Below are 27,926 nucleotides of genomic sequence, written 5' to 3'. Positions count from 1 at the left end.
TAATATAACACTAACACATCATGAAAGGATGTAGTCACTGGTGCAAACTGCCCTCCGTACATGTGTACAGAAAGGCAAACATGAAGATGTAAATGTACAGTTCAGGTAATGTAGACTGCAAAAATATCCTTAGATAAACAGCCATTAAACACAAGTCCGATCATTCATGCATCACCTTATAGAAGTGTAATCTCCCAGAAATACAAACGCATGTCTATACCCTGGAAAAGAGCAGAAGAAAAGACAGAGGGGAGGAGAAAAACTGAACCTTCACTCCAAAAATAAAACAGATATTTAGTTTGGCACGGACTGTGTTTCAGCTTCTGATGGTAATGACATTATAAGAGCGCTACTGGACAAACCCTCATAAATAAGAACTGTGGTTTCCAGACAGATAGAATGCTGGGAAGGGCACGTTTCAAACACATCCTGTCTAGAGTTGAAAACAGCACTGTAACAAACGCATCCCCAAACACTTCACACAAATCAGAAGAAAAAAAAATCCTAACTTTTCAAATCCACTTTCCAAACTCTTTCCAAATTCAAACAGGATTTTGCTTTTTTTCTGACGCTTGGTAGAGGATGAGCACCTCCCGTTGGGAAAATCACATTCATTATCCTGTGTTTTACTGGGCTAAAAATATCTACCTGCAGCTGAACTTTTCTTGGATGTTTTTCTTAACATGATTTATTTCTCACTACACTTAAGATCTTTTTAAAAATGTGTACACTGTGTCCTCTGGTGTTTAACATAAGTGCCCTTTTAATCTACAGTAGGTCTATGGCTTCTATGATAATATTTACCATAGGCTATTGTAAAAGTAGATGATATGTCTTTTGATTGCTTTATTTTATTCTCACGTTAATGTGAGAGATCCATTTGCCATATTGTAAATAATCCAGCACCAGTAACCGGCTGACACTCCAACACAGTAGGTGGCGGTATTGCACCTAGACGCTGGTAGTCACCGGTCATAAAATGGAAAAAGACGATGACAACACAATGGCTGGGTCCGAAATTACATACTCTCGTCTCGAGTAGTTACTTATTTTGAATAAGTAATTACTTCACGACCGCTAAAAAAGTATGTTCTATATAGTATGAGTGTGTGTAGTATGAATGTAATCTGGAGATACTACATGCGCCATGTTGCCCTTATCATGTGACCTATCAGCGTCAGTTGCGTTGCATCACCTCCATTCCTAAATCCTCTCCCATTGCCTCATGGGATAGTAAAGTGTCCATCGTATGCATACTTCAGAATCTCGCCGGAATAATAAGGTCATCCGGATACATTTTGCAGACTCTTTTATGAGTACTGTAAATTCGGACATACCCCTTTTGTCACACTGTTTTTCACCTACAATATAGTAGAAAAGTATAAGATTTTGGATGCAGCCAGAGGTCTTTTCTCAATCATCTTCTCGTACTATCATCAACCGCCAAAGTTCAATTCCAATACTCAAGAATGCAAGTACAGAGGACGCATGAAAGTACCCGGATGTGTTCTTGATATCGAGGATGCATCGAATGCAGACTTCAGAGAATCGAACCATTAGAAATCCCACTATTAGCATTCACTATTCCCAACATTAGTCCGCAAATATAGTTCACTTGAGGGCATGAATGAAAATGAGTGCTTAGAAAAACTACCCAGGTGACCTACTACTTCCGCCAAGATTCATTTGATCGTCCCTTTACTATCCCATGAAGCACCGGGAAAGTTGTGAATGGCAGTGAAGCGATGCAACTGATGCTGGTAGGTCATGTGACAGTGACAACATGGCAGATTATATTCAGAAACACATTCATGCTATATAGAATATACTTTTTAAGGGTCACAAAGTTCATTTCTAACCAAAATGTTTTTGGACAGAGTAGAGGTGTTGGACAGTTATGGTTACAAACTCTTTCTCCGTCTATGAGTGTGATTCAAACTATGAATCACACTCATAGTTTTAGTGTGATTCATTTTTTTGTGAAAATACAAATTAAAGATGAATTTGACTGATATCTTTATTTTTTTTTAAATATTATTATAATGTTATACATTAAAATTTCCCTAGATATCGTAGTAGTATTTTTTATAGTGAATTTTGCCCATGATAATCATGTAGTGAAGATCTGAGATCATGACAGCCCTAGTATTGATGCATGTTGGTGTGTGCATTTATACAAGCAAATGTGTTTTTTACCTTTAAGTATTTTACTAGTTTCTGGATCTGCCAGTATTCGGAGGGCAGGTCGGTGGCAGCCTCGGCCCGTCTTTCGGGCTGTTCCTCATCTTCCTCATCGTCTGATGAACTCTCGCTGAAGTCATCAGCTCCTCCCGGGGTTTTACTGTGCACACACACACACACACACATATGCACCTATTAGACATATTAATATTCAAGCTGGCCAACAATTTTATGTCTCTCAGACACACACTGTGAGAAGTACTCTCCCACAGAATTTTCTCAGGATAGAAACGAGAACCATCCATACATAACAGGACATTATAGAAAAAGCACCTTCTCTAATAAATAGAGCTTAATACATCACATCGGAGGAGAGTCGGAGCAGGTGCAAGCCAAACCACACAGCCCATTCTCTCAAAGCTCTGGTAAAATCTCTCTGAATCCAAAGTGGAATGAATTATTGCTCTCTGAAAGGCCTCATGCTCAAACCCTTGGACAAAACGGCCATCAAACTCAGGGGTGTATTTGAAGTGTCATCTTAAGCCATGGCATCAAATTAAACGGCAGGGGATGGAGAGAACAGAGACAGAGCAACAGAGAGAGAGGAAGACTGGAGTGGTCATCAGTGCATTTCTGAACTCTTTCATCGCAAGCTTATACACGCACGCACAAACGCAGATGGCTGTTAAAGCGGATCAGGCTACTGAAATGAATGTATCGTGAAACGAGTCATGAAACTCGGTACACAAGGAGAAGAGGCCAGAGGGACTCAGATATGTTTTCCAGGGGATAACTGTATTGCCGGACAGCGGCATCCTCGTCTCTTTCGGTGCTAGTCATTTAATTGAAATGTGGAATGTGTTTTGCAATGGGAACAATTGTAAGTTTTATATACACTGCATTACTGATGTGTTTGTCTACCATGACCACATCAAAATGATCTTCAGAACGCTACACTGTTTTTTTGTGTGCATCACTGATTTAAAACGAAAGGAAAAAGAGAAACTGCGGCTACACCCGGAGCTCCTTACAGGCAGGACTGTGTACTCTGGCAGTGGATGTTATGGGGACAGCTGGAGTTTTCGCTCACCGTCGCCAAACAGACAGAGAGGAGTCAGAAGAAGGAACAGGGTTATCAGTGGCTCAGGCACAGGCCGGTTATTACAGACCGCTACTCCCAGTAGCACCAGAGGACCGTTCCTGTGTGCACACCAACCTGAACGGCTGTTTCATCCATGTCTTATTTAAGGCTATAAAATGAATACTTATCCACAGCTGAAATAATTTGCCCTGAAAGTGAGTCTTTATTTCCAATTCAATGATTGGATACGTTTTTTATGTTTGGCCAGGAGAATAAAGAGTTATTCAATTATGCGTGTTCCTGGGAGAGGGTTTTTCAGATCCCATTGCAATGGTTAGGTTTTTGCCTCAGAGGAAATACCACGTGTACAATGAAAAAGCTATTTCTGTGGACTGAGATTGCGGCATACATTTTTTGAGAAGACTGGCAGCCTGGCAGAGACGATCCAGAAAAATTAGCTTTTTTTTTGTTCTCTGATGCGGGTGACTTTGTGCCGTATTCCAAGATCCTCTTGCTTTCTATGCTCTTTCTGGCCTTCCCCTCTGCCTCACTGGAAAAGCAAAAACAACAACAATCAGACACTAATTAACACATTTATACACTTTAAAACCTAACATAATTCTTATATTTTTATGGAATATTGCAGTGTTTATTAATTATTAATGATCCAATCAATACTAGATGAACAAAATCAAGTCCCACCCTACATTCTTTACTCGTTTGAGAAGTTGATATATGTGACATTAGGGGAAAAAAGAATCACAAACTGTTTAATGTCGACCTTTTTGAGGCATTGCAAGTCCCAAAAAGTCCAGGTAACTTTTCTAATTTTAAATCCACATTACGAGATTGCATAATGTCTTGTATGCCTTGTATGTGTATGTCTAGTCTGATATTTTATTTTTGCCACACAACTATCACAATAGGACTGTGGATGTTCCAGAAACAAAAGTTATTTGTCTTTAAAAAATAACTAGCATCTTTGTTGCATTTCGCCTGGCCCTTAATTATTTTTCTATCCACATTTTTCCGGGGGGAGCTACTGTAAAAAAGAATGTGGGTACAACTTCCAGTGAGGCGGCGGAAGTAGTATACCAATGGTATTTTGTGTGCTACTTAGTGAAGAGGCTAAGTGTTTTTTGGATCATTGGAAAGGTTTCAAAATTATAATAATAAAAAAAAAATGTATCAGATGGTGCCACAAGGGTTAAGTGAAAGTTACTGTGAAGCAACATTTGCAACATGAATGACATACACTAAACATTTAAGTTTTTCAGCATTTCAGTCACAATACAATAAACAATAAAATTTTCGTGCCCATAATTGTCCTTACTTTACTGACCTTCCACAAAAGCTGCTGCATGACTACAACAGCGTCCTGGCCCTGCAATACATGAACAACCCGCTGTCTGTACTTCACCTGTCACTGATGCTAGCACCCATGCCTTGTGATGGGATACGTGTAGGCTCAGGCTCGGCTCAATGTCCGCTTTTAGATCGTTTCCGACAGATACTGAAACGCCTCTGAGCTTTTCAAATTGCTCATCGCCTACCATCACAGGTCACTGAATCTAGAATAAACCTAAAAATGCTACCGTACGTGATACAACGCCACTTCTTCACGTCATCCTCCCAACCAACTGCCGCGGAGGGTAAAGGTACTGTTGTTTCACCCTTTTGAAAGTTTGTTGAGGTTGTGTTCCCACATCGTTAGCAAATTTGGATAGCTTGAATGACTGTCAACTGCTGAATGTTAATAAGCTATGTTTCCATCCACCTATTTTTATGCTCATTTTGGGATATCGCATCAAAAAATGCTGAATGGAAACGCCAAGATGCGCATTAATTCTATAAATGCACATAAAAAAACGTATGCATAAACTACGATGGAAATGCATAATGTCCCGCTTGTTTACTTCGAACTGGAAGACGCTTTTGACGCAAGGCTTAATTGGGCGTAGGAAACTTGTGGATATATGTCTAATATGTTTAAGTCTTCTGTAGCTCTCTAGTGGGTGTCAAGTACTGTGACAGCAAATGCAAATTTGGTAGTAATGCAAAAGGCAGAACACTGAAGTAAATGTTCACATCTGGGAAATTGTATTTCTCCAAAACAAAAGATTATTGCTTTGGAAATCTTAGATGACTGTTCAGAGGAGGCTTACCAGTAACAAGTGTTGAAACAGCCAAAAAGGCTGATTTGTCTGCTAGATCAGTGGTTCCCAACCTTTTTTCCAGGAGACCCATATTTTAACATTCAAAATCTTTTCCAGGAGACCCATATTTTAACATTCAAAATCCTTAACGCCTCCCTTAAGAAACAGGATTCGTCAAAATCATCACATGTATGTTATCAGTTAATAATTCTAGATACCTTATTATCCTAGTTGTTTAGATTTTTAGAATGTACATTAGCTTATTTTGCATTAGCTTGTTAAAATTTACAAAAAGTGCATACAAATTTGGTCTGAGTTTCACAAACAAAAACCGAAGACAGGCTGAATGAAAATGTAAATCCACCCTCTGTCAGTAGGTGGCGCTTATCGAACAGCAGAAATAGAGCTGATTCCCCGGTAATCTCAGTAAACAAAGCAGAGCTGCACTTATAAACACTACCGCTGCGTCCGAAATTGAATACTTCCCAACTATATAGTATGCGTAAAACAGTATGCCAACAGAGTAGTATGTCCGAATTCATGGTATTCGAAAAACAGTAGGCAAAAAGTACCCGGATGACCTACTACTTCCGGCAAGAATCTAAAGTGCGCATACGAGGGACACTTTACTATCCCATGAGGCCACTGGAGAGGATTTATGAATGGAGGTGAAGGGACACAACTGACGCTGGTAGGTCACATGATAACGACAACATGGCGGATGTAGTATGTTGTGCGGATTACATTCATACTACACACATTCATATACTATATAGAACATACTTTTTAACAGTCGCAAAGTAAGTTCAAAATCAAATGTAGTACCTAATCATATGCGATTTCGGGACGCAGTCCCTGTGTTACACAGAGGGAAGATGAAAATGCCATCAAAACTTTTCTCAAGCCAGCCAGTTCCCTTCAGAGATACATTCACAGAATTCATTCATACTTTAATTCATATAATTTCCCTGAGCACTCGGTTGTAAAGGTTGTAAAACCTCCCAGTTCTTTCCGTCATTTTTTCAAATAAAACGCTGCATGTGCGTAAGACTGTGTTTTACTTTGCTTAATACTGGACAGTATTTACAGTGAGTTTTTCAAATTCTGGCAATCAAATACGGTTTTAATGATGATTAAAATATTAAACTAATACTAACCTTTGGGAATTGCATCGTGTTTTATCATCAAACTGGTAACTGTTTTATCCCTAAACCCCTAGAGTGAGCTTGGCGACCCCTCGTAAATCTTTAGCAACCCCCTGGTTGGGACACACTGCTAGATCAATCCAAGGAGAAGAATACAGCATATGTCTGTGTGATCAACTCTGGATTTATCAGCTGACTGTCACTATGGATAGCTATCCCTATCACAGCTTAACTTCATGAATTAACACACCGGAGAAGAGCTACAATATAAGACATCTAACCATCTCTTGAAGTCTGACTGACTACTGAACTTTGTATCTATACTGTACTGTACTGTACTGTCAGTGACCTCTGATTGTCATGCTGTGATGGCTTTTTTGTTTCTTCTCAGAAGACATCCATTGGGGTTTGGAATTATCACTTACTCATATGGGGACGTCAGGCCAAGGTTCTTCCATTTCAAAGATGGTTCTAATTTCTTCTTCCTACCGCCCGGCTTGTTCCGCGCAAGCTGTTGTCTCGCCTTCTCAGGCACATTCTTTTCCTCATGGTCGTAAGACTTCAGGGTTTGGCCTGTTTCCTCTGCATCAACCGTTTCCACATGTAGGATCTTTTTAGTGGATGGCACATCTTGAATGGCAACGTCCTGTAGAAGAGAATGAATAAAAATGAAACAAGATTTTAAGGAAAAGGTATAGACAAAAATATCGACTTGGGGAGTTAAAAGAGTTATTTATCTTAAGTTCTTCATGAATGCACTCTTAGCTTAGCAAAACATATTTTCCATTCTACATCTGACATATTGTCTCTTTATTGGGGAGGCACATCACACAGTCATCTCCAAGCTAGTGCAGCCTTCTTATTCTAAGAAAGAGTCGTATAAAAAGTAAATCCCACTTATGAATTTGTATCCCTGAACATTTATATAATACAGCCTTTCTCCACAGTCCACTGCCAGAAAAACAATCCTGCCTTTGAGTTATGAGAATAAATGAAAAAATAGAAACATATTTCCAAAGTTTCTTATGTTAATTGCCTATACAATATGAGAAGTTTATTGTTTCTGTACATTCTTGAACTGCAGGCTGGCAGTTTGGCACACACTGAGTGAACTCTTTGTGGCAAAGTAATGCAACAATGGTTTTCTGAAACTGTGAAGGACTCTCTCTCCCACTTCTTTATTACTTCTGTGAGAAGCTCAACAGGAGACATATGAATGGTTAAGAGGCAGGAAAAATCCACAGGCACCTGCTATGCCCCACCATCAGCCCTTCATTGGTTCCATCTTTTAGAGAGATGTACAGAGCAGGAGTGAGAAACAGAAATAGTGGGAGAAAAGGAGAAGAGTATGAGAGAGGAAGAGTTCAGAAAGAGTACACAAGGGAAAAAGTTTTTAATATGGCACAAGGGACTCGCTGTGGATCCAGCTGGGCTAAGCACACTTTGTGCCTTTCATGGGCTTGTTTAGCCAAAAGAAGGCCAAAGTTATATCCATTTCCTCACGCCACTCCACCCATCTTTAATATTATAATTGAAGTAATAAACCCTGTCCAAGAACAAGTTGGGAGAGTTAACGCGCCAGTATGGCATCCCAAACAGAAGGCTGAATATCAAGTGAGAGAAAACATCAAAAAGTGCCCAGCAAACCTCAAACTACTGCAACATCCAAATATGAAGAAAGATGACAAGGAAAGTAATTTCCAAGACAAAAGAGGTCTATTCCAAAACCTAGTGTACTGACTACTATTGATGGGACTCACAATTGATTTCTAGAAACTCTAGAAACATTTGATAAATGTAATGCGTCTGTGCTGAATAAAATTATTAATGAATAAAAATAAAAGACTTACTGATCACAAACTTTTGAAGGACAGTGTATTTATATCAATATTCTTCACTATCAAATTATTCAAGGTATATTTCTAGTTGACATTTCTCTTGCTTTTTTCCTCTCATCTTAGACACTTTTTGCCTTGCAGTACATACTGAGATTACTTTTTTGAAACAACCTTTACACTAAGAGTGCATCTATGAACTGCCTCATTATCTGAGGAAGCATACTAGATTTTGGAACAGAGTGACAGTCTTCCTGTCCCAGTCTGACAATGCAACAGAGTATGATATATTTTCCCTGATGAGTGTCACCTTCTGCTCAGCCTTGGCTGTGCATGTTTGATTAAAAGTGTCTGATCTAATTAAAGTATGAAAATGCATTGGTTCCTCATGCAGCTGATATGTTAGGAGATTAGGCCTGTTGAATTTGGCTAAGAGCTGGTGTGCACTGAGGATTTCTGGGCTGAATAATCACGGTCCGGTGGTTGACTGATGGCTGGAGGACCAGAGCGTGTCTGAGACTTATTACAGCAAACTCAGGCCGCAATCCAGAACTTATTCTCTGCTGAACTTTTCACGCTACACGACTCCCATAGTGCAGCTAAAAGCATTATCTGCTCTCAAATCAACATGCACCCTAACGTAACGGATTCGTTTCAGGTGGATAAACATCTATTTGTAGAAGGTGATGAGAGTCTTGAGTAAAAAGGAGAACTCTCTAATGTAGCCTTGTAGAAATGTGTTTGGAAGACATGAGAAAGACATGGAAAGAAAGACAGAAAAGCAAACTGATGAAATCTAGAAAACAAGGAACCAATGTAAAATATGGAGAACAAAGAGGGGTTTGATTTGTGTCTTAGCAGACTACTTTTATGGCTCTCTCTTTACGGCCTCTGTCCATCACCCATCAGCTGCTAGCGCTCATGGTTGAGCTCCCGCCTGCTGGCATAATAAAACATGAAAGTCTGGTGGGCATTTTTACACACAAACGCTTGCACGCTGAACCGCCTGCCTGGCATCATCGCTTCAAAGAATAATAAAGTCTTTCTCCTCACTGCCACCAATAATCGAACTCAACCTGCTAGCACATATCCAGCCTTGTTCAAAACCCAAACACTAAAACCACACTGAGAATATCCACCTCATTCCTTTTCTTTAGTAATACATATTGTTTCAAAGCAGCTTTGCAGAAAATAGTGCCTTAATACCCCTACTGAACAAGCCAAAGGCAACATGGCAAGGAAAAATCATTGTAGAAAAATCACACCAGAAGTGCAACATCTGTTCAGTAGGTTAACCGTAGGCACTTTCAACCAGGTCTTAAATTTGAAGTGGCATTTCCTGTCTTGATAAGAATGGCATTATCCGCAAAAAAAGTTGGCAACAATATTCTTGCACTTTTCAGCAATATCAATTATGACTATAATGTACCAAAAAAACAGCCTAACGTGATTTACACGAGTAGGACGTGTTCCTGTATCAACATCCTTTGTTGTTCCTGAAACAACATTCCTATTAATCAATCACTGCCTTATGATTTTAGAGTGCTCAGTCTTTGATTGGTTGATATAGATGTTGTTCTAGGATCTACAAAGCATGTTGATCCAGGGACATGTGGAAATGACATTGTGTCATATAAACAATTACTGCGTATAGCTCTACTTCAGCTCATCCAGTTTTTCTCATAGAGCTTTAGAATGATAGCACACTTAGACAGAACATTCATCAGAGGCAAGAGTTATGGAAGGTGAGCAGAGCTACTGAGCGCAGACTCATGGGAACTGTTCCTCAAGCGAGGTAGATGAAGCCTGTCCTGGACACGACAGAGTTTAACTTGGACATCTCTGCTGAGAGTAAAGGTAAAATTCTGCAGCAGGCTTAATTTGTGTCTGAAAACTGGCTCTAGATGCACAATGAATAGATGAAAGGAACTTTTTATACTTTCTGTCCTCAAGGCAACTGACGGGAACACCAGACAGAGGTTTTTACACCGGCAGAGTAGCACTAGACAATAACCATTACTATATGGTACAGCAGTAATCTTTCTGTCTGCCTTCATTTTCCATCTGCAAACTATATCGGCGAGAGATAACATCACCATCATTTAGCAACGAACATAAAGAGAAATCTGTCTCGATGATGGAGTTTCCGTTTATATTGCTCAAGGACAGAATTATGTTGGTTATAAAACCGCCAACGGTCGGCATAAAACATTAGCGTGGATCTTTAAGAAAAGAAAAGTACAAGTTGGAGGAAACCTTTTGTCTGCATCAACAAAAAGGCATTTACTGTGCTCTGCTACTGATGAAGCTGAAGACAAATCTGTTCAATATTGAGCCAGCCTGAAATGAAAGTAAAATGGTAATTTTTTTAAGATGTTGTATATTTAAAAATTAATTTTGATATAATTCTTGTCTGTAAAATCTCATGTAGAAAGGACTAAATATTTGGTGTTGTAGAACAAAACATTTTTCCAACAAATACAGTGTGTCACTGATGAGAAATAGGATATCATTTCTCAAACAATAAACACTTTTAGCCACATCTTGAGGCCATTATTGGAGATCCAATTTGTTAATTTATCTTTTACTTTATTCAGAGAGGTCTGACTAACTGGCCTGTTCTCACATTCTTTCACACTGTGATGATGTGAAAAATAGCACAGTGACAGAGGAGAGAACTCCCTCCCTCTCTCTCTCGCTCAGTCTCTTAATCTGTCTCTCTCTTGGTTATTGTGACAAGCAGACACTTTACGCACAGAGAGAAGTGTACATTAGCTTGTCCCCTCGTTCCCTTTGCTCTCTTCTCCTCAGCTGTGATTAATCTTAGGCTGAGGAGCGAGCAGGAACACACTGCTGCCAGTTGAAAGACAGCTGTGCTGTTTTTGTGTCTATGTTTCTAAGTATTGGCCTCTTTCCTTGAGTCTGTTTAGCAAATATTTGGAATTCAAAATGAATAACTAAATCAGTAGTCTACATGGCTAATATGTGTTCTTTCTTTTTTAAGAAAATCACTTGATAAAGTTTTACATTTATTATTTTGACTTTTTGCCTTTATTAGACCGTGTAAATGCTGGAAAGACAGGAAACAATGAGAGAGGAGATAGAACAGGATCAGACTCAAACTTGGTTGACCGAGGCTCTACACGTCTGAGGCTTCGACAAGTTTTCTTAAATTAATTCAGGCGTATGCGATTATCTAAATGTACACTGATGTTCAAATGTTTTTGAACGCAGTCTCTTAAAGGGATAGTTCAAAAATGTTGTTATTACTTACGATCAAGCTGTTCTAAATCTGTATGAGTCTCTGTTGAACAAAAAAGAAGATATTTTAAAGAATGCTGGTAACCAGACAGTTGACGGCACCCATTGACTTCCATAGCAGGGAAAAGTTACTATAGAAATCAATGGGGCCCATCAACGGTCTGGTTACCAACATTCTTTAAAATATCTTCTTTTATGTTGAACCAAAAAGATGTAGATAGAAATGGCTCATTCTAAGGTAATAAAAACATAACCGTACATTATGTAAGGTCTTTATACTCCACTGAAAACATAGCTATGTATATCGCATTTCTGTCAATAGATCCTCATAAATACACTGCACCTTTAATTTCTTTAAAAATAAAATCTCACTGACCCCACATTTTTCCACGGTAGCTTACTCTATGACAATAACTAAATCAAAAAAATGCTATTGTTGCACTTGCAGCCTTTCACCCATCTACATAATATAAGGAAATGATCTCATCAAGGAGAGCGAATTCATCAACATAACATTCTACTGACTGCTATTGGGGTAATGTACTTTCAATAACATCCACTCAATTTCACTAATAGCAGACTTCTGCTTCTGGTGACATCTTTGGCTCTGATGGCTGCACGTATATGGCATACTCACATGATGATGTCATCTGTCTCTGATGCCTGAACACTCAGGCTTTCCAGACCACCACCACTGAGCTCCAAGCTTATTCAACACTCACAAAAGTCATCACCAGTGCTTCTAGGTAGATAAAACCCATCCACCATCTGAGATGCGTAATTAATAAGCTTTTAGAAAGATTGGTGGGTAGGGGGCACTTTCATATGAACTGCAATTTACTATAATAAAACATTAATAGTAATAAACGTTAACATAAATATGAAGTAAATAAATGAAAATGGGGGGGCACACAAGAATTAAAGCTGCAGTCCGTAAGTTTAGCCTCTTTGTCGCACCTCTGTTTGAAATTTGGAATTGCAGTTAGTTGCGGAATGATTATCTTTACGTGGGTTGTGGATCGTCACGGCTCCTCAGCGCGGATGAATCTAATGTTTTAAGGAGTAATATGTGTAGGCTGTACACCGGTGTGGATACTGTACTTAGTTCAGAATTACAGATAAAATACTACGTCTTGGAAGTACGACCAAAATAATAAGTTTCACCGGAAAATATCATCTGAACAAGTAACATGTCTGCCACTTTTGTTCTAACCAACTGAGAAAAAAAAGCATCAATAAATGCAACAATAAATCGCTCTACTAACGGTGATTAAATCTAACGATCGATTAGCTGCTATAATTTATAACACATATAGCTCATAACACATCAAACTAAGCAAATTATTAGTATTGTTATACCTCGTTCTCAAATTGTTAAAGCTACACTGTGTGATATTTTCCCCCATCTAGTGGTGAAAAGGTATATGACCATCCAGTGAATTTTAGTTTCTGTTCCTCTCAATTCCGATTTCGTTTCAACTCCTACGGTGGCCGATTTAGTCCAAGATTAACATGGCTTCCAGTTCGATCTTGTCCACATTCGACACGGTGCCTGTGGGATATTCTGTGCGCAGTGGGATGGTTGGAACTCAACTGGCCTAATTATTTGGCTAGAAAGAACTGCAGCTAATCCAGAGTGAACTTTGATGATAGTAATGTTTATTCAGTCATCCAATTGCAAGGCATAAACAGGTTTGCGTGGATATGTACATAAATGTGGTTTCTGTGAGAGAACAAATAAGGATGGTAAATATACATACACAGTTAAGAACTGTATAACTATACTTATAAGTTACATTTGTATAATGTAACCGTAAACCAGAGCTTATTGTACCATATATAGGCGCTAAATGCAGCTGCATTAAAAGGAGCGGAGCTGCCGCTGCTGCTGCTAACAAGCGGTGTCCGGTTACAAAAGTGTGTGCGCCGCTTTAACGGTAGCACTGCAGTGCGCTCTGTATAACAATTGTTAATATGCCGATCAGACCTGATACATATTTCCATCAACATACATTACAAGCAAATATTTTCTATAAACGAATAAACATTGTTGATAACAAAATAACTGAATGATTATTCAAATAGGTGAGCATTACGCTATTGTATGCTGACACAAAAATACTTCTGAGGTGACATCAACTGAATTACGCGATGACACACTCTGAAACACATCTACAATGACAATAACTATTATTACTTACGGAGTAATTAACGCACAGAAATACCACACAAGGAAAAACAGACTTTTGAGGAATAAACAAGCCAGGAAAACTCCGTATAACTCTGTTACTGGTGCTGCTGAGATGAAAACTCTCTGCGCATGCACCAGACAAGTCTGAACAAGTTGACGCGCACATGCGCGAGGCAGGGAATTTTGTACAGTGCCATCGAGTGTTAAAACCGGTTAAAACGCGAAAGGCGAAGCTTGAATTTACGGGGATGTCCCTCTTTGGCTAATGTACTTTCAAGATGGAGGGGCAACATGGCGACCACCGTTAGATCCCATTACCTTATGTATTTTCAATGGCATATTATAAACTTACGAGAATACTTTATTACTTGAAAGAAGTAAATATACATTAATGAGCACATATATTTTTGAAAGAACTAAGTGTTTTTAGCTAAGAATAGACTAAAAAAGTTACACAGTGTAGCTTTAAAGGGTTAGTTCACCCAAAAATGAAAATTATGTCATTAATTACCCATAAAAGGCACTTAAAACGTCGTTACAAAGTCCATCTCACCACAGTGACTCTACAATAATTTTACGATGCGACGACAATAGTTTTTGTGCTCAAAAAAAAAATCTAAATAACACCTTTATCCAACTTGTTACTGTCTTCCGTGTGTGCCTCCACGACGCATGCGCGAGAATATGACGTAGCGCCGGGGTTCGGACACATGACCCAGAAGCGATTTGTTTACAAGCAGAGGAAGACGCGCGTGTCTAAGCTGTTGGATTCTACATTGATCGTGCTTTAGGTCTCGGCGTAGTTCTCAAAATGGGGCTTAAGTGTGCATTTCATGGATTCCCGAACCCCGGCGCTACGTCATATTCTCGCGCATGCGTCGTGGAGGCATACACGGAAGACAATAACAACTTGGATAAAGGTGTTATTTTGATTTTTTTTTGCGCACAAAAACTATTGTCGTCGCATCGTAAAATTATTGTAGAGCCACTGTGGTGAGATGGACTTTGTAAATACGTTTTAAGTGCCTTTTATGGGTCTTGGGAGTATAAATGTACTGAATGCCAATGGAGGCCTGTCTGAAGCCTTTCTCAGCCATCAGCTTTCAACTAAAATATCTTCATTTGTGTTCCGAATATGAACGGAGGTCTTACGGGTGTCGAACGACATGAGGGTGAGTAAAAAATGACAGAATTTTCATTTTTGGGTGAAAAAGTTCACAACATCAGCATTGCGTGACTACGTGTATTAAAGGGGTCATAGAATGACATTTTTGTACAAGTTAATATGATTCTTTAGTGTCTAAATGAAAAGTTTGTAATATACTTTAATTAAAAATTCTCATTAGTATTGTAAGAAAACACTCATTTTACCTGGTCAAAACCAGCTTAGTTTTCAGCAAGTCATTTCAGTGTATGTGACTTTAAATGATAATGAGCTTTGCTCACCCCGCCCCTCTGCTCTGTGGGGCGTTCGGTTCGACCCGACACAACACCACAACACACGTGGAGTGTTGCCTTGACAACATTTGAGGGTATATTTTCGAGAAATAATGGCAACGGGAGTCTCTGAGGACACATCTGAGCAACCTTATCATTTTGAACCGGAGTCGGACCAGGAACAGATGACGAACGTTTCTGAATGGTTGGTTAACGTCATGTCACTTTGATCTATCTTTGTACTGGCAGAGTAGCGTAGTTGCTATGTGTTTACTGATGTGTTAGTTCATTGACAGATTGATGTTATGTTATAAGATTTTTTTTTTTACATTACTTCTTAATCAGTAACAGACACCGTTATAAACCATGTACAAAAGTAAGCTTAGTGTAGTGTTCCCACGTTAACTTTATCACCCGAGTAACTTACACAGTTTGTAATAACAAACATAACGCGTTGTTCATTATAAACATGGGATTATGAATTATATTGAGAACGTCATACACAGAAAGCATGCCGTAATGTAACTTACCCTGTAAACTTTAGCCTCATTCATCGTGAAGCGTGCAAGCGATTTGCAAAGATTAATATAAAGGTTAATAAAACGTTACACTCACATCTTCCTGAGGTGCAGCAGGAACACGATCCTTTTTTCAAGAGCAGCTTATTAGCAAAACCTGCTTTATACTGACGCTCGTTTATAAAGCAGTCTGCTGAGAAATGATTTGCGCAAACATTGACGTTGATCGGGGGGAATATTCCCTTCTAAAACAAAACTCAGCAGCCACTGGGTCTTCAGCGGTTCGGATTTAGGAACATCAAAATGACTGCTGTGTTCGTTATTACACCCAACAACACAACACCACAATCGCTTAGACGCCATTCTGCTGCAGAGTATCAACAATGGCGGACTGATGACAGCTCGCTCAGGGCGGGTCTGTGTTGAAACGCTGCTGTCAATCAACAATCGTAGGGGGGGCGTACACCGTGTAACGTCACACGGTCAGACGGCTCGATTTGAGACAGGGGAAAATATATAAGGAGATTAAAAAAAAACACTGGATGTATTTTTATCATTATAGGATGGTTGTGTACAGGCACTGCCAACACACATTTCCGTATAATCAACTTGTAAAAGTGCATGTACCATTCTATGACCCCTTTAAGTGTGTATTAGCGTTACCTGTAAATTTGCATTTCTGTACAGCCTAATCTTTTGCTTTTGACTATGGGTGAATCTCCAGTTGTCACTGATGATTGTCGTTTGGACCTTTCTGGATTACAATCCGCCATCAAAATGATACATTTAATTATTCCAGCTGCTGTGAGAAACATGCCATCTGCTCCTCACATGCGATACTACTACTAGTTGGACTCCTCCTTTATGTATACAGACGTAACATAATGACGCAAAGACATGCTCGAATTTCCCACGGAAACCCACCAGTACCTCTCAAATTATTACACATTTTTACAAGCTTGCCGTTGTGAATTGGGCTAAGGTAAGGGGATAGTTTTGAACTGTGGCTGGTTATGTACTTACTCAAAATTTGAATTTGGATAATTTTTAACCCAAAAAAGTTACGGACAGCAGCTTTAAACAAACTACAAATAAAAACAAAGTTCACAACCTAGCCTCTTACCCGTTTTCACAATTTTTGAGCATAGACTGTAAAATTATTGCAATTTATGAATGCTTTAGACAACAGTCCTAGTCATGGTTTATTTTAGACACTTTTTTTGTTTTTTGTTACTTGACAGTTTTTGGTCAAGTAAAAGCAAGTAGCCATATAACTGAAATAATAATAAAAAACATTACAGAAGCTTAAATTTATTTTAAAGACACTGCACTTTACTTGCAGTTTAAACAGGCAAAAATGTACCAGTAGGGGTGTAACGATAACGTCTCGGTTACGTATGGTAACCCTCGTTCCCTGAAGGAGGGAACGGAGACGTACGTCGGTAATAACCGACGAATTGGGATCACTTCAGAGAGCCCCTATCAGCTTCGAGAACTTAAGAACAGGCCAATGAACAATTGGCGTGCGAGATTTGCATCTCGCGCTCCGCCCCGCGCCGCGGGTATAAACAGGAAGCGAGAGCATCGCACTGACGTTTTTCACTGAGGAGCCTAACCAGAGACCGGCCAGGCAGTGATGGAAGGAACTGTGGCGACGGGACGTACGTCTCCGTTCCCTCCTTCAGGGAACGAGGGTTACCATACGTAACCGAGACGTTCCCTTTCAGTCGGTCACTACGACGTACGTCGGTAATAACCGACGAATTGGGATCCCTATGGAAAACGCCACAGTTACTACCACTTCCAGCGCCCAGCGAGAGCCCCTCAGACCCCGTTCTGAAGCGGGCGGGAAGATTCACGCCAGAAGAGTCATACTGCTGTTCCGCAAGACCCATTCAGCAGACTTGATTGGATAACGCTGGGAAAGCGTGCCCGAAGGACGCTGCGGGAGCCACATCATGCCCGGAGGGAGTTACCATGTGGAAAGAATACGTATGGGCTGGCCGTGGGCAGCACAACATACGGAAGTCCCAGGGGAGGCCCCGGCCTAATGCAGGCGGGGGACGACACCGTACTGAGACGGCAGAGAACTCTGCCAAGGGAAAGACACGAGCTCGCCGTAGGGAGCTAAACCGTGGAGATACACGTATGGGACCGCCGTAGGGGTCACGACATACGGAACCCAGCCTGACACAAGTTCCACCAATGCATACGAGTGCCAGACCTGGCGTCGGATGCTCCGCAACATCCGACTGCCGAGGGGTGCGGAGGACTCAACAGGGTTCGCCAATCCTGGGGAACTCGACTGGAGAAATAAGCGCACGTATCCGTTCCAGGGGAAGGGAATGGCGCAGCAAGCCGACACTAGAACGGGCACTTCAGTGAAGCTGACTATGGGAAGCGAGCACACGAGAAGCCACCGGCTCTACACGCAGGCTATAAAACCTAGCGAACGTGTTAGGTGTCGCCCAGCCCGCAGCTCTACAAATGTCTGTCAGCGAGGCGCCACGAGCCAGCGCCCAGGAAGAGGCTACACCCCTGGTGGAGTGAGCTCTAACCCCGAGCGGGCAGGGCACGTCTTGGGATTCATACGCCAAGACGATGGCATCCACTATCCAGTGGGCCATCCTCTGCTTGGAGACAGCCTTTCCCTTCTGCTGTCCTCCATAACAGACGAAGAGCTGCTCTGAGGTCCTGAAGCTTTGCGTTCTGTCCACGTAAGTCCGGAGAGCACGGACGGGACAGAGCAAAGCTAGGGCTGGGTCTGCCTCCTCCGAAGGCAGCGCTTGCAGGCTCACCACTTGGTCCCGGAAGGGAGTAGTGGGAACCATGGGCACATATCCAGGCCGGGGTCTCAGGGTTACCTGAGAATCACCCGGCCCGAATTCCAGGCACGATTCGTCGACCGAAAATGCCTGCAGGTCCCCTACCCTCTTAACTGAGGCCAATGCAATCAGGAGTACTGTCTTTAGAGACAAGATCTTAAGCTCTACTGACTGTAAAGGCTCGAAGGGCGCCCTCTGAAGTGCGGTCAGCACCAGAGTCAAGTCCCAAGAGGGTATAGAAGAAGGGCGAGGAGGATTTAGTCTCCTCGCTCCCCTTAGGAACCTGACGATCAGATCATGCTTGCCTAAGGACTCACCATTAACGAGGTCATGGCTTGCGGCGATGGCGGCAACATATACCTTGAGGGTGGAGGGAGACAGCCTTCTCTCCAACCCGTCTTGAAGAAAAGATAGCACAGATCCGATCGAACATTTCCGGGGGTCTTCTCGGCGAGAAGAGCACCAGTCGACGAACAGGTTCCACTTCAACGCATAAAGCCGTCTCGTAGAGGGGGCTCTGGCGGAAGCGATGGTGTCGACTACCGCTTGCGGTAGGTCACCTAGAACCTCCGCGTCCCGTCCAGGGACCAGACATGGAGTTTCCAGAGGTCTGGACGCGGGTGCCATAGGGTGCCCCGTCTCTGAGACAGAAGGTCCTGCCTCAGAGGAATGGGCCAAGGAGGTGCTGTCGCGAGGAGCACTAGTTCCGGGAACCACGTCCTGTTGGGCCAGTACGGAGCTACCAAGAGGAGTTGCTCCTCGTCCTCCCTGACCTTGCACAGTGTCTGTGCAAGAAGGCTCACTGGGGGAAACGCATATTTGCGCAGAGCCCGGGGCCAGCTGTGTGCCAGTGCATCCGTGCCGAGGGTCCCCTCGGACAGGGAATAGAACAACTGGCAGTGGGTCGTGTCGTGGGCGGCAAACAGATCGATCTGTGCGGCCCCAAAGCGACTCCAAATCAGCTGGACCGCCTGGGGGTGGAGTCGCCACTCTCCGGGAAGCACTGGCAACCGTGACAGCTCGTCGGCCGCACAGTTGAGCAGGCCCGGAATGTGGATAGCACGAAGGGACCTCAGATGCTTCTGACTCCACAGGAGGAGATGGCGGGCGAGTTGGGACAAACGGCGGGAGCGTAGACCACCTTGTTTGTTGATGTACGCAACGGCCGTCGTGCTGTCCGTCCGGACCAGAACATGCTTGTCTTTGAGCGACCCTTTGAGGCGGCTGAGAGCAAGACGAACTGCCAGCAACTCTAGGCAATTGATATGCCATTGCAGTTGGGGCCCCGTCCACAGACCCGATACTGCAAGCCCGTTGTACGTGGCACCCCACCCCGTGGGTGAGGCATCCGTGGAGACAACATGATGCCTGGACACTTGTTCTAGAGGCACTCCTGCCCGTAGAAACGAAGGGTCCGACCACGGGGTGAGGGTTTGGCGGCATCTCGGCGTCACTTGGACACGGAGGGACCCGCTGTGCCACGCCCATCTCGGGACTCGGTTGTGTAGCCAGTGCTGAAGCGGTCTCATATGGAGCAGCCCTAGCGGCGTTACTGCGGCTGCTGCTGCCATATGCCCCAGGAGCCTCTGAAAATGTTTCAGTGGAACCGCTGTACTGCGTTTGAGCGTACTCAAGCAGCTCAGCACCGACTGGACGCGCTCCTCTGTGAGGCGCGCAGTCATGGCGACCGAGTCGATCTCCATCCCGAGAAAAGAGATCCTCTGTACGGGACAGAGTTTGCTCTTCTCCCAGTTGATCCGAAGACCCAACTGGCTGAGGTGCCGGAGCACCATGTCCCTGTGTTCGCACAACTGCTCCCGCGACTGGGCAAGAATCAGCCAGTCGTCGAGATAGTTGAGGATGCGAACACCACGCTCTCTCATGGGAGCAATGGCCGCCTCCGCGACTTTCGTGAAGACACGGGGCGACAGGGACAACCCGAAGGGTAGGACTTTGTACTGGTATGCCCGTCCGTCGAAAGCAAAGCGTAGAAACGGTCTGTGTCGAGGGAGAATCGAGACATGAAAGTACGCGTCCTTCAGGTCGATCGCTGCAAACCAATCCTGGGGACGGATGCATCTGAAGATGCGTTTCTGGGTTAACATTCGGAACGGCATCCTGTGGAGGGAGCGGTTCAGGTAACGCAGGTCCAGGATCGGTCGTAACCCGCCACCTTTCTTGGGTACAATGAAGTACGGGCTGTAGAACCCGGACTTCATATCGGCTGGAGGGACCGGCTCTATCGCGTCCTTCGCCAATAGGACAGCGATCTCCGCCTGAAGCACAGGGGCGCCCTCCTTCGGTATAGAAGTGAAGTGGACACCCCTGAACTTCGGGGGACGCCGGGCGAACTGAATCGCATAGCCGAGTCTGATGGTGCGGATGATCCAGCGAGACGGGTCGGGGAGCGCTAGCCAGGCCCCCAGAGACCGAGCAAGCGGGACCATCGGCACCACGGACGTACCCAGAGCGGGGCAGCGCAGCGGAACGCAGGGGCCCCAGGACGACATGGGAGTGGTCCGTGCAGGGGTCTGGGTCTGACACACGACCTGCATCCGCTGAGGGGACGGGCGAGCGTGGGGAGGCACTTTGTGTGCGTCCGCACAACCGACGCCCCCTGTTGGCGAGGAGAGAGGTGTCTGAGGGGTACGAGGCATGGTAGCGTCGCATACCGTCAGACGCGCTCTCTTGGCACCCAGAGATGTTAGAAACTGCTCTTTTATTGAAAATTTGGGTGCCACTGGCACTGGGGCCAGTGGCGGAACAGAAAATAAAATGGGGTTCCCCCGGCCCTCCACCGGGGGAAGGAGTGGTGCTGCAGCCATCTCCCGAAGAGCAGTTTCCTCCATCTCTGGGCGGCCCGTCTCAGGGTCTCTTCCGACGGCGCTTGCCACCTGGCTTGGCAGCGGCCTGAGCGGGCTGGACGTTCTTCCCGCGACCGGCTCCACGCCCACGACCGGTGGAAGGCTGCTGCTGGGCTGGGGCGGGAGCGGGGGCGGCCGCAGGAGGACGTCCTCGGCGACGGGCAGGCGGAGGCGCTGCAGCCGGCGGCTGGGTGGAGGCAGCAGCGGGCCGCCGGTGCAGGATATGCTTGATGGCCTCCGTCTGCTTCTGGGCGGCCGAGAATTGCTGGGCGAAATTCTCGACCGCGTCGCCGAACAACCCGGCCGACGATATGGGGGAGTCCAGGAACCGGTTCTTGTCAGTCTCCCTCATGTCGGCCAGGTTGAGCCAGAGATGCCGTTCCTGGACCACTAAAGTGGACATCGCCTGACCCACGGAACGGGCGGTAACTTTCGTCGCCCGGAGGGCGAGGTCCGTCGCCGCCCGGAGCTCCCGGAGGAGCTCTGGGTCAGACCTACCCTCGTGCATGTCCATGAGTGCCTGGGCTTGGTGCACCTGAAGCAACGCCATGGCATGCAAGGCAGACGCGGCCTGTCCGCAGGACCTGTAGGCCTTCGCAGTTAGACTGGACGAAAACCTACAGGCTTTGGACGGGAGACGAGGATCACCACGCCACTCGGAGGCGGTCGCCGGACGCAGCTGCATCGCGACGGCGCGTTCGACCGGCGGGATCCTCTCGTAACCCTTGGCCTGTCCACCGTCAAGGGTAGTGAGGAGGGAGGAGCCTCCAGGTCTGTTTCTGGCACTGAAGGGTGTCGTCCACGACCTGGAAAGCTCCTCATGCACCTCCGGGAAAAATGGCACTGGGGCGGGACGCTGAGAACCAGCGCGACCCCCCCCCAGGAACCAATCATCCAACCTAGAAGGTTCGGGACGTGGTGGAGGGTTCCACACAAGCCCGACCTTTTCGGCGGCCCGGGAAAGCATAGCCGTCAACTCAGGGTCCGACTCAGCCGTTGCCACTCTCCCAGAGGGAGGCAGTACAGCTGAATCCTCATCCTCTGAGGACTGGAACTCCCCCTCCGATGCTGCGATCGACATCTGCTCGTCCGCGGGCGCTCCGAAAGAGATGACTGGGCGCCCGTGGGCGGGACCAGCGATCTCTTCCGGTGGCGCCACCGGCAGCGGTGCTTGAGAGGGTTCAGGGACCTGCGTAGCTTGGACACTAGGCGGGTTTGGCCTGAACGTAATCCTCAGATCACCCCGGCCATCCGTCGAAGTAGGTCTATCCTGGTTAGGGATAGCTCTAGATCGAGGTATGGGGAGGGGGACTCCGCCTTCCCGGAGGTAGGTGAGTCTCGACCTAAGCACCGCAATAGTCATGTTCCCGCAGTGAGAACACGAGCTATTCACAAACGCTGCCTCAGCGTGCTGTAAGCCCAGGCACGTGATGCAGTGAGTGTGGCCGTCAGCGGGCGAGAGGGAACGACCGCATCCAGAAACGCACGGGTGGAATGACATCTTGAAAAAGACGCAGTGTCACACCCGTGTTGCTCTTTTTGTGAGGAAATCGCTCTTTTAAGAGAGTGCTGAAGCACCCAGGGAAACCGCGGCAACACACAGGGGATAGTGCAGCCTGTGTTTGCACTCAAAAGGAACGCCCACCGATACCAACAAGCTGTCTTTGCTGTGATAACAGCAGTTGTTCCTCGCAGCTTTGAGTTTGCGGTCCCGCTGGAAAGCGCCGTCACACCAACACACACGATCCTCTTCTCTCTGTTCTTGTCGTAATCTTCGCTGAATAGTCAGGAAGCAGTCTGTAAACTTCAAACGCCGGTTAGGCTCCGAAGTGAATGACGTCAGTGCGATGCTCTCGCTTCCTGTTTATACCCGCGGCGCGGGGCGGAGCGCGAGATGCAAATCTCGCACGCCAATTGTTCATTGGCCTGTTCTTAAGTTCTCGAAGCTGATAGGGGCTCTCTGAAGTGATCCCAATTCGTCGGTTATTACCGACGTACGTCGTAGTGACCGACTGAAAGGGAACTTCATGTCACAATTCGATACATATCACGATGCTGAACTCACAAAGCAATAATATTATTGCGATACTCCAAGACATATCGTAAAAGGTTAACAAAAAATTTACTGTTGATGCTAATTTTGGCTTGGACTTGGTGCTGGTAACCCAATGCACAGGACAATGGACAATGGAATAAAAATATTCATGATTCTGAAGCTGAAGCTGAAAATACAGAATTATTTTAGACGAATATGCTTTCACTCTGTTACTGACTAGATATATTAAAATATTTACATATTTCAAGAATTATTAAAATAAGATATATTTGCATTCATGCATTATTAATGTGTTATGGTGATGGATTATGATCACGTCATGATACATGCAGTGTTTAAATTAGTCCAACATAACATGTTGTCAACTATTACGTTTTTTCCCCCCGTTGATGTCAACTTTGTTGTTGTAAACATATTTAAATTAGTGCTGTGAATCGATTAAAAAAATTAACTAATTAATAAAAAAAAAAATCTGTAATTAATCATGATTAATCGCAATTAAAAAACATTGGAGTTTTATATATTTTTATATTGTAATCATTTCAGTTACTCTCCAAATTAATGAAGAAACAATTTAAAGACAGCATATTTTAAATATTTGTTGTAATGGCATCTTTTTATGAATGAAGGCCAGTATCACTGTGATGACGTTACATTACAGTATAACTGAAAGCTACCAATTTCAACATTTATTAGGCTTTAAAAAATATATTTTTTTAATTGAATTGAACTTAAAACAATCTTTACATAAACCCATTATAATAAATGTTATATTTACCCATGGCCTTCCCTGTTAGACATAGCCTACACAGAAATTAAATAAAGTTATCAACACCTTTCTTAACTGCATAAATAATAAATTAAATATTGATTAATCATCATTAAAGCTACAATTTTTTCTGTTACCGTTGTTCTTTGATGAAAATTGATGACAAACATCATCAGTGCTGCTGTCACTTTAAGATCGGCCGCTGCCGAACATGACGCATCTGTCACGTGCATCTCATTTTCTTCATTTAAGATGTTATTTAACTCATTTAAGACTCCTAATATGAGAATACTCAACAAAACTGGCATATTGGCAAAATTATCTGTGTTGTTGTTATTATTTGTTCAAAAGCGAAAGAGAACTCAATGTGTGCACGAGACTGGCGCGCGCGCGTGTGTGTGTGTGTGTGTCAGGGTGTCCCTCGATTAGCTCCCTAACTTCCTAGGTGGTGAATCAGTATATCATGTACATGAATGTGGACGACTCCCTGATCAGTGCCCTGACTACTGAACTAGGGAGCGGATTGAGACGCACCCACACAGACAGGACATTGACATACAGCGCCTTCTCTTGTGTCTTGTGTTGTCGCGCTTAGATTGTTTAAAACCATTTACGTGAACAAGAGTGTGATCAAATAATGTAACGCTGGGCAAAATGGATATAAAAACGGATGCTGCGTTAATTGCGTTAAATATTTTTAATGCGTTAAACTGAACAAATTTATCAGCTGCGTTAACGTGTTAATTTGCCCAGCACTAATTTAAACCTGAAGTTCTAAAAGGATGTTAATTGGCATAAGCACACGCAAAGCGTGCTCTATTTAAAATCACCAAAAAGCTGTCACTCATCTCAGTTCATCGCGATCTCACAAAATTCTGTTATAATAAATGAAGCTGTCTACACTGCACAATCAGTCTCTTATTTACATTGTGCTTACACTTTGTTGGTAATAAGGAAAGGATTTGTGAGCATGTAGAACTCTAAAGCACTCTGTGAACAAAAATTCATGTGGTGGTGGTCATTCTCTGATTGGCCACTACGTTCAAGAGATCAACAGACATGTCTGTGATTGGCTTCATTGCTCAATGCTGCAAAAACATGTTGTAAATAGAAACCCTCTGAAACTGAGCGCAAACACAAATACACACTACAGCATTTGTCAAATCAATATTATTACAGCATTAACTGAGGGTGCTCTAGCTTTCGTTTGAGTGTGTTTAGCACCCTCTAGCAGCCCTGTAGAACCGGGCCTGCCTCTTGTGTGGCGCTCCCTGTCATTTTGCGCCCTAGACAACCTCCTATGTCGCCTATAATGCCACAGGCCGGCTTTCTTAATAAGCACTAATGTCTTTTTTAACATCAGGGGATTGATTATATAAGTATGCCGCAGTTGTGTGCATAACTGTGAATTATGTAATGAATTATGCCCAGAGCATGGTTAGGATATCTAAAGCCCAGTGTTGTGGAGCAGACACTATAATGAAAACCACTGTCATGCGTTCAAAAAACGCCATCTGGAGCATTTTAAGGCCAAGTGCAGTGGAAGAGAATAACTAAAAACAATCATAGAAACCCAACAATTGCAATCATTGGTATTAAAACAATTATTGAGGAAATAAGGCACAACTTGTATTATGTTGAAAGAGATGAAACTGCTGTGTTCATGTGGGGTTAAGCAATACCTTTTCATCAGAAGCCTTAGCAAAATGGGGAGACATGTTTTTCAACAGTGTGACAAGGTCTTTGTAAACTTCACTTTTTCTCCTATAGGATTTTTCACCTCCTTCTCCATTGATTTCCTGGAAAACCAAATCATAAAGTAAATGTAAACAGAGAGATTAATCACATTCCCAGTGGCGTATTAGTATTTCTGGCTGAGATATACGTTGGGTTACAATACATATTTTAAACATAGAGTCATATTTGAAAAAGACAATTGAAAGAGTAAGAGAATAGGTTCAACACAATAAACACCCAACCCACACACAAAGACCATTAGCTTCACACACATGCACAGACATAACTGTACTTTGAACTCTTAAAGGGTTAGTTCACCCAAAAATGACTTATGTCGTTCCAAACCTGCAAGACCTTCGTTCATCTTCGGAACACAAATTAAGATATTTTTGATGAAATCGGAGAGCTTTCTGACCCTACATAGAGTGCAATGCGTGAACCGTGGTGCTCACTTGAACAGCGTCGGCAATAATGAGCTGGCATTCTGACCTACAACCCAGAAGCGCTGCACAGTGTTTACAACGTAAACAACGTAGGAGACTGACACAGAAGAGAAGAAATTGTTGAATAAATGTGTTATTTTTGTGCGCACAAAAAATATTCTCGCTGCTTCAAAACATTGAGGTTGAACCATAACGATGTCTTTACTACCTTTCAGGGCCTTGAAAGTGGTAATAACGTTGCAGTCTATGTGGGGTCAGAGAGCTCTCCGATTTCATCAAAAATATTGTAATTTGTGTTCCGAAGATGAACAAAGGTCTTACGGGTTTGGAACAACATGTTCTGATTAAATGTATAATCTAGACAATTCATTTTACTGTCATTTGCAGTCAATTCAACCTGACCTCAAATGTACAATAAACAGGTGAGTGTCAGAAAGCATTAAACAGAACACAGACGAGGACAAGAGAGTAAAAAAAGAATATAAATTTAGAGAGAAAGAGAAACAGGTGGAAGTGGGAGAGAAATTAGATTTAAGAAAGAAACACAAAGATAAAATAGACAGATGTACTTAATTAAGTGGCGCTCTGAATCAGAATGAAAAATATTGTGGTGTGTAAAATTTTGCTTTTGATTAATTGCACACATATTTAGTTCTGTGAGGAAGCTTTAAAAAACTGAACACAGTAAGAGAAGCCGATCTGGAACAGAATCACATAACTGTCATGTATTAACTTTTCAGTTTCGCTTACCTCATGTTTTGGAAAAGTGTCTGTTTACCATACCTTTCAAACACATTAAGAGCACATTGTGTATGTTCAAATTGTCTACCAAAATTGGCTCCCTTGACAGCTTGACACATTTCAGATTCATAAAACTCATATTGCATCACTCAGCATTCCGATGAGATGCATTAATTTCCATCTGCTATGTGCTCAGGTCAGGCTTGTTGGGATATGCCCTATTTAGATTATCAAACTCCCCTGTAATTGATTTCTTGATAAAAAAAATAAAAAAAACACAATATATAATCAACTGAGGGAATGTCCACATTTCTGAATCTGATTACTAATGGCAGATGATAGGTTATGTAGCTGAAATTCATCGTTTTTGACGCCGATGTAGCAGAATTGTGTTTTGCTCTGACATACAAGAGAATTGTGTTCCCAGAGCAATCCAAAACTGACGCACCAAATGACTGTTATTACTTTCTTGACAGTTTTCTCACCTCATCGAGGAAAACTCCACTAGTATTGCAAGTGATGAACAGCGTGGGCTCTATGTCACAGGTCTCAATTATGAGGGAGCAAATCTCTCCATCCATCTGCCTCCAGGGAGGAGAACGGCATCCATTGGAGAACACATAATCTGTGGAGGCAGGATTTATGCTTTAGAGATTTGTATATTTTGTTATATGTATAATGTGTCA

At 43.3% G+C, this 27,926-nt stretch overlaps 1 protein-coding gene across 1 annotated transcript in view; it reads right to left on the bottom strand.

The window, feature by feature from the left end:
• Positions 1 to 27,926, bottom strand: part of odad2 (outer dynein arm docking complex subunit 2) — an 85,914-nt gene that overhangs the window by 42,319 nt on the left and 15,669 nt on the right. Inside the window, exons 6-10 of the mRNA XM_079801199.1 lie at positions 27,726 to 27,865; positions 26,002 to 26,118; positions 6,989 to 7,209; positions 3,672 to 3,812; positions 2,197 to 2,341 (exon numbers count right to left, since the gene is read on the bottom strand). Of these exons, the coding sequence (XP_079657325.1) occupies positions 2,197 to 2,341; positions 3,672 to 3,812; positions 6,989 to 7,209; positions 26,002 to 26,118; positions 27,726 to 27,865 (764 nt within the window). The remainder of the gene's footprint in view (positions 1 to 2,196; positions 2,342 to 3,671; positions 3,813 to 6,988; positions 7,210 to 26,001; positions 26,119 to 27,725; positions 27,866 to 27,926) is intronic.

This window comes from Gobio gobio (assembly GCF_949357685.1).
Source record: "Gobio gobio genome assembly, chromosome: 20".
Lineage (NCBI taxonomy): Eukaryota > Metazoa > Chordata > Actinopteri > Cypriniformes > Gobionidae > Gobio > Gobio gobio.
Note: the sequence above shows the minus strand (reverse complement) of the source record. Positions and strands in the feature narration are given on the sequence as shown.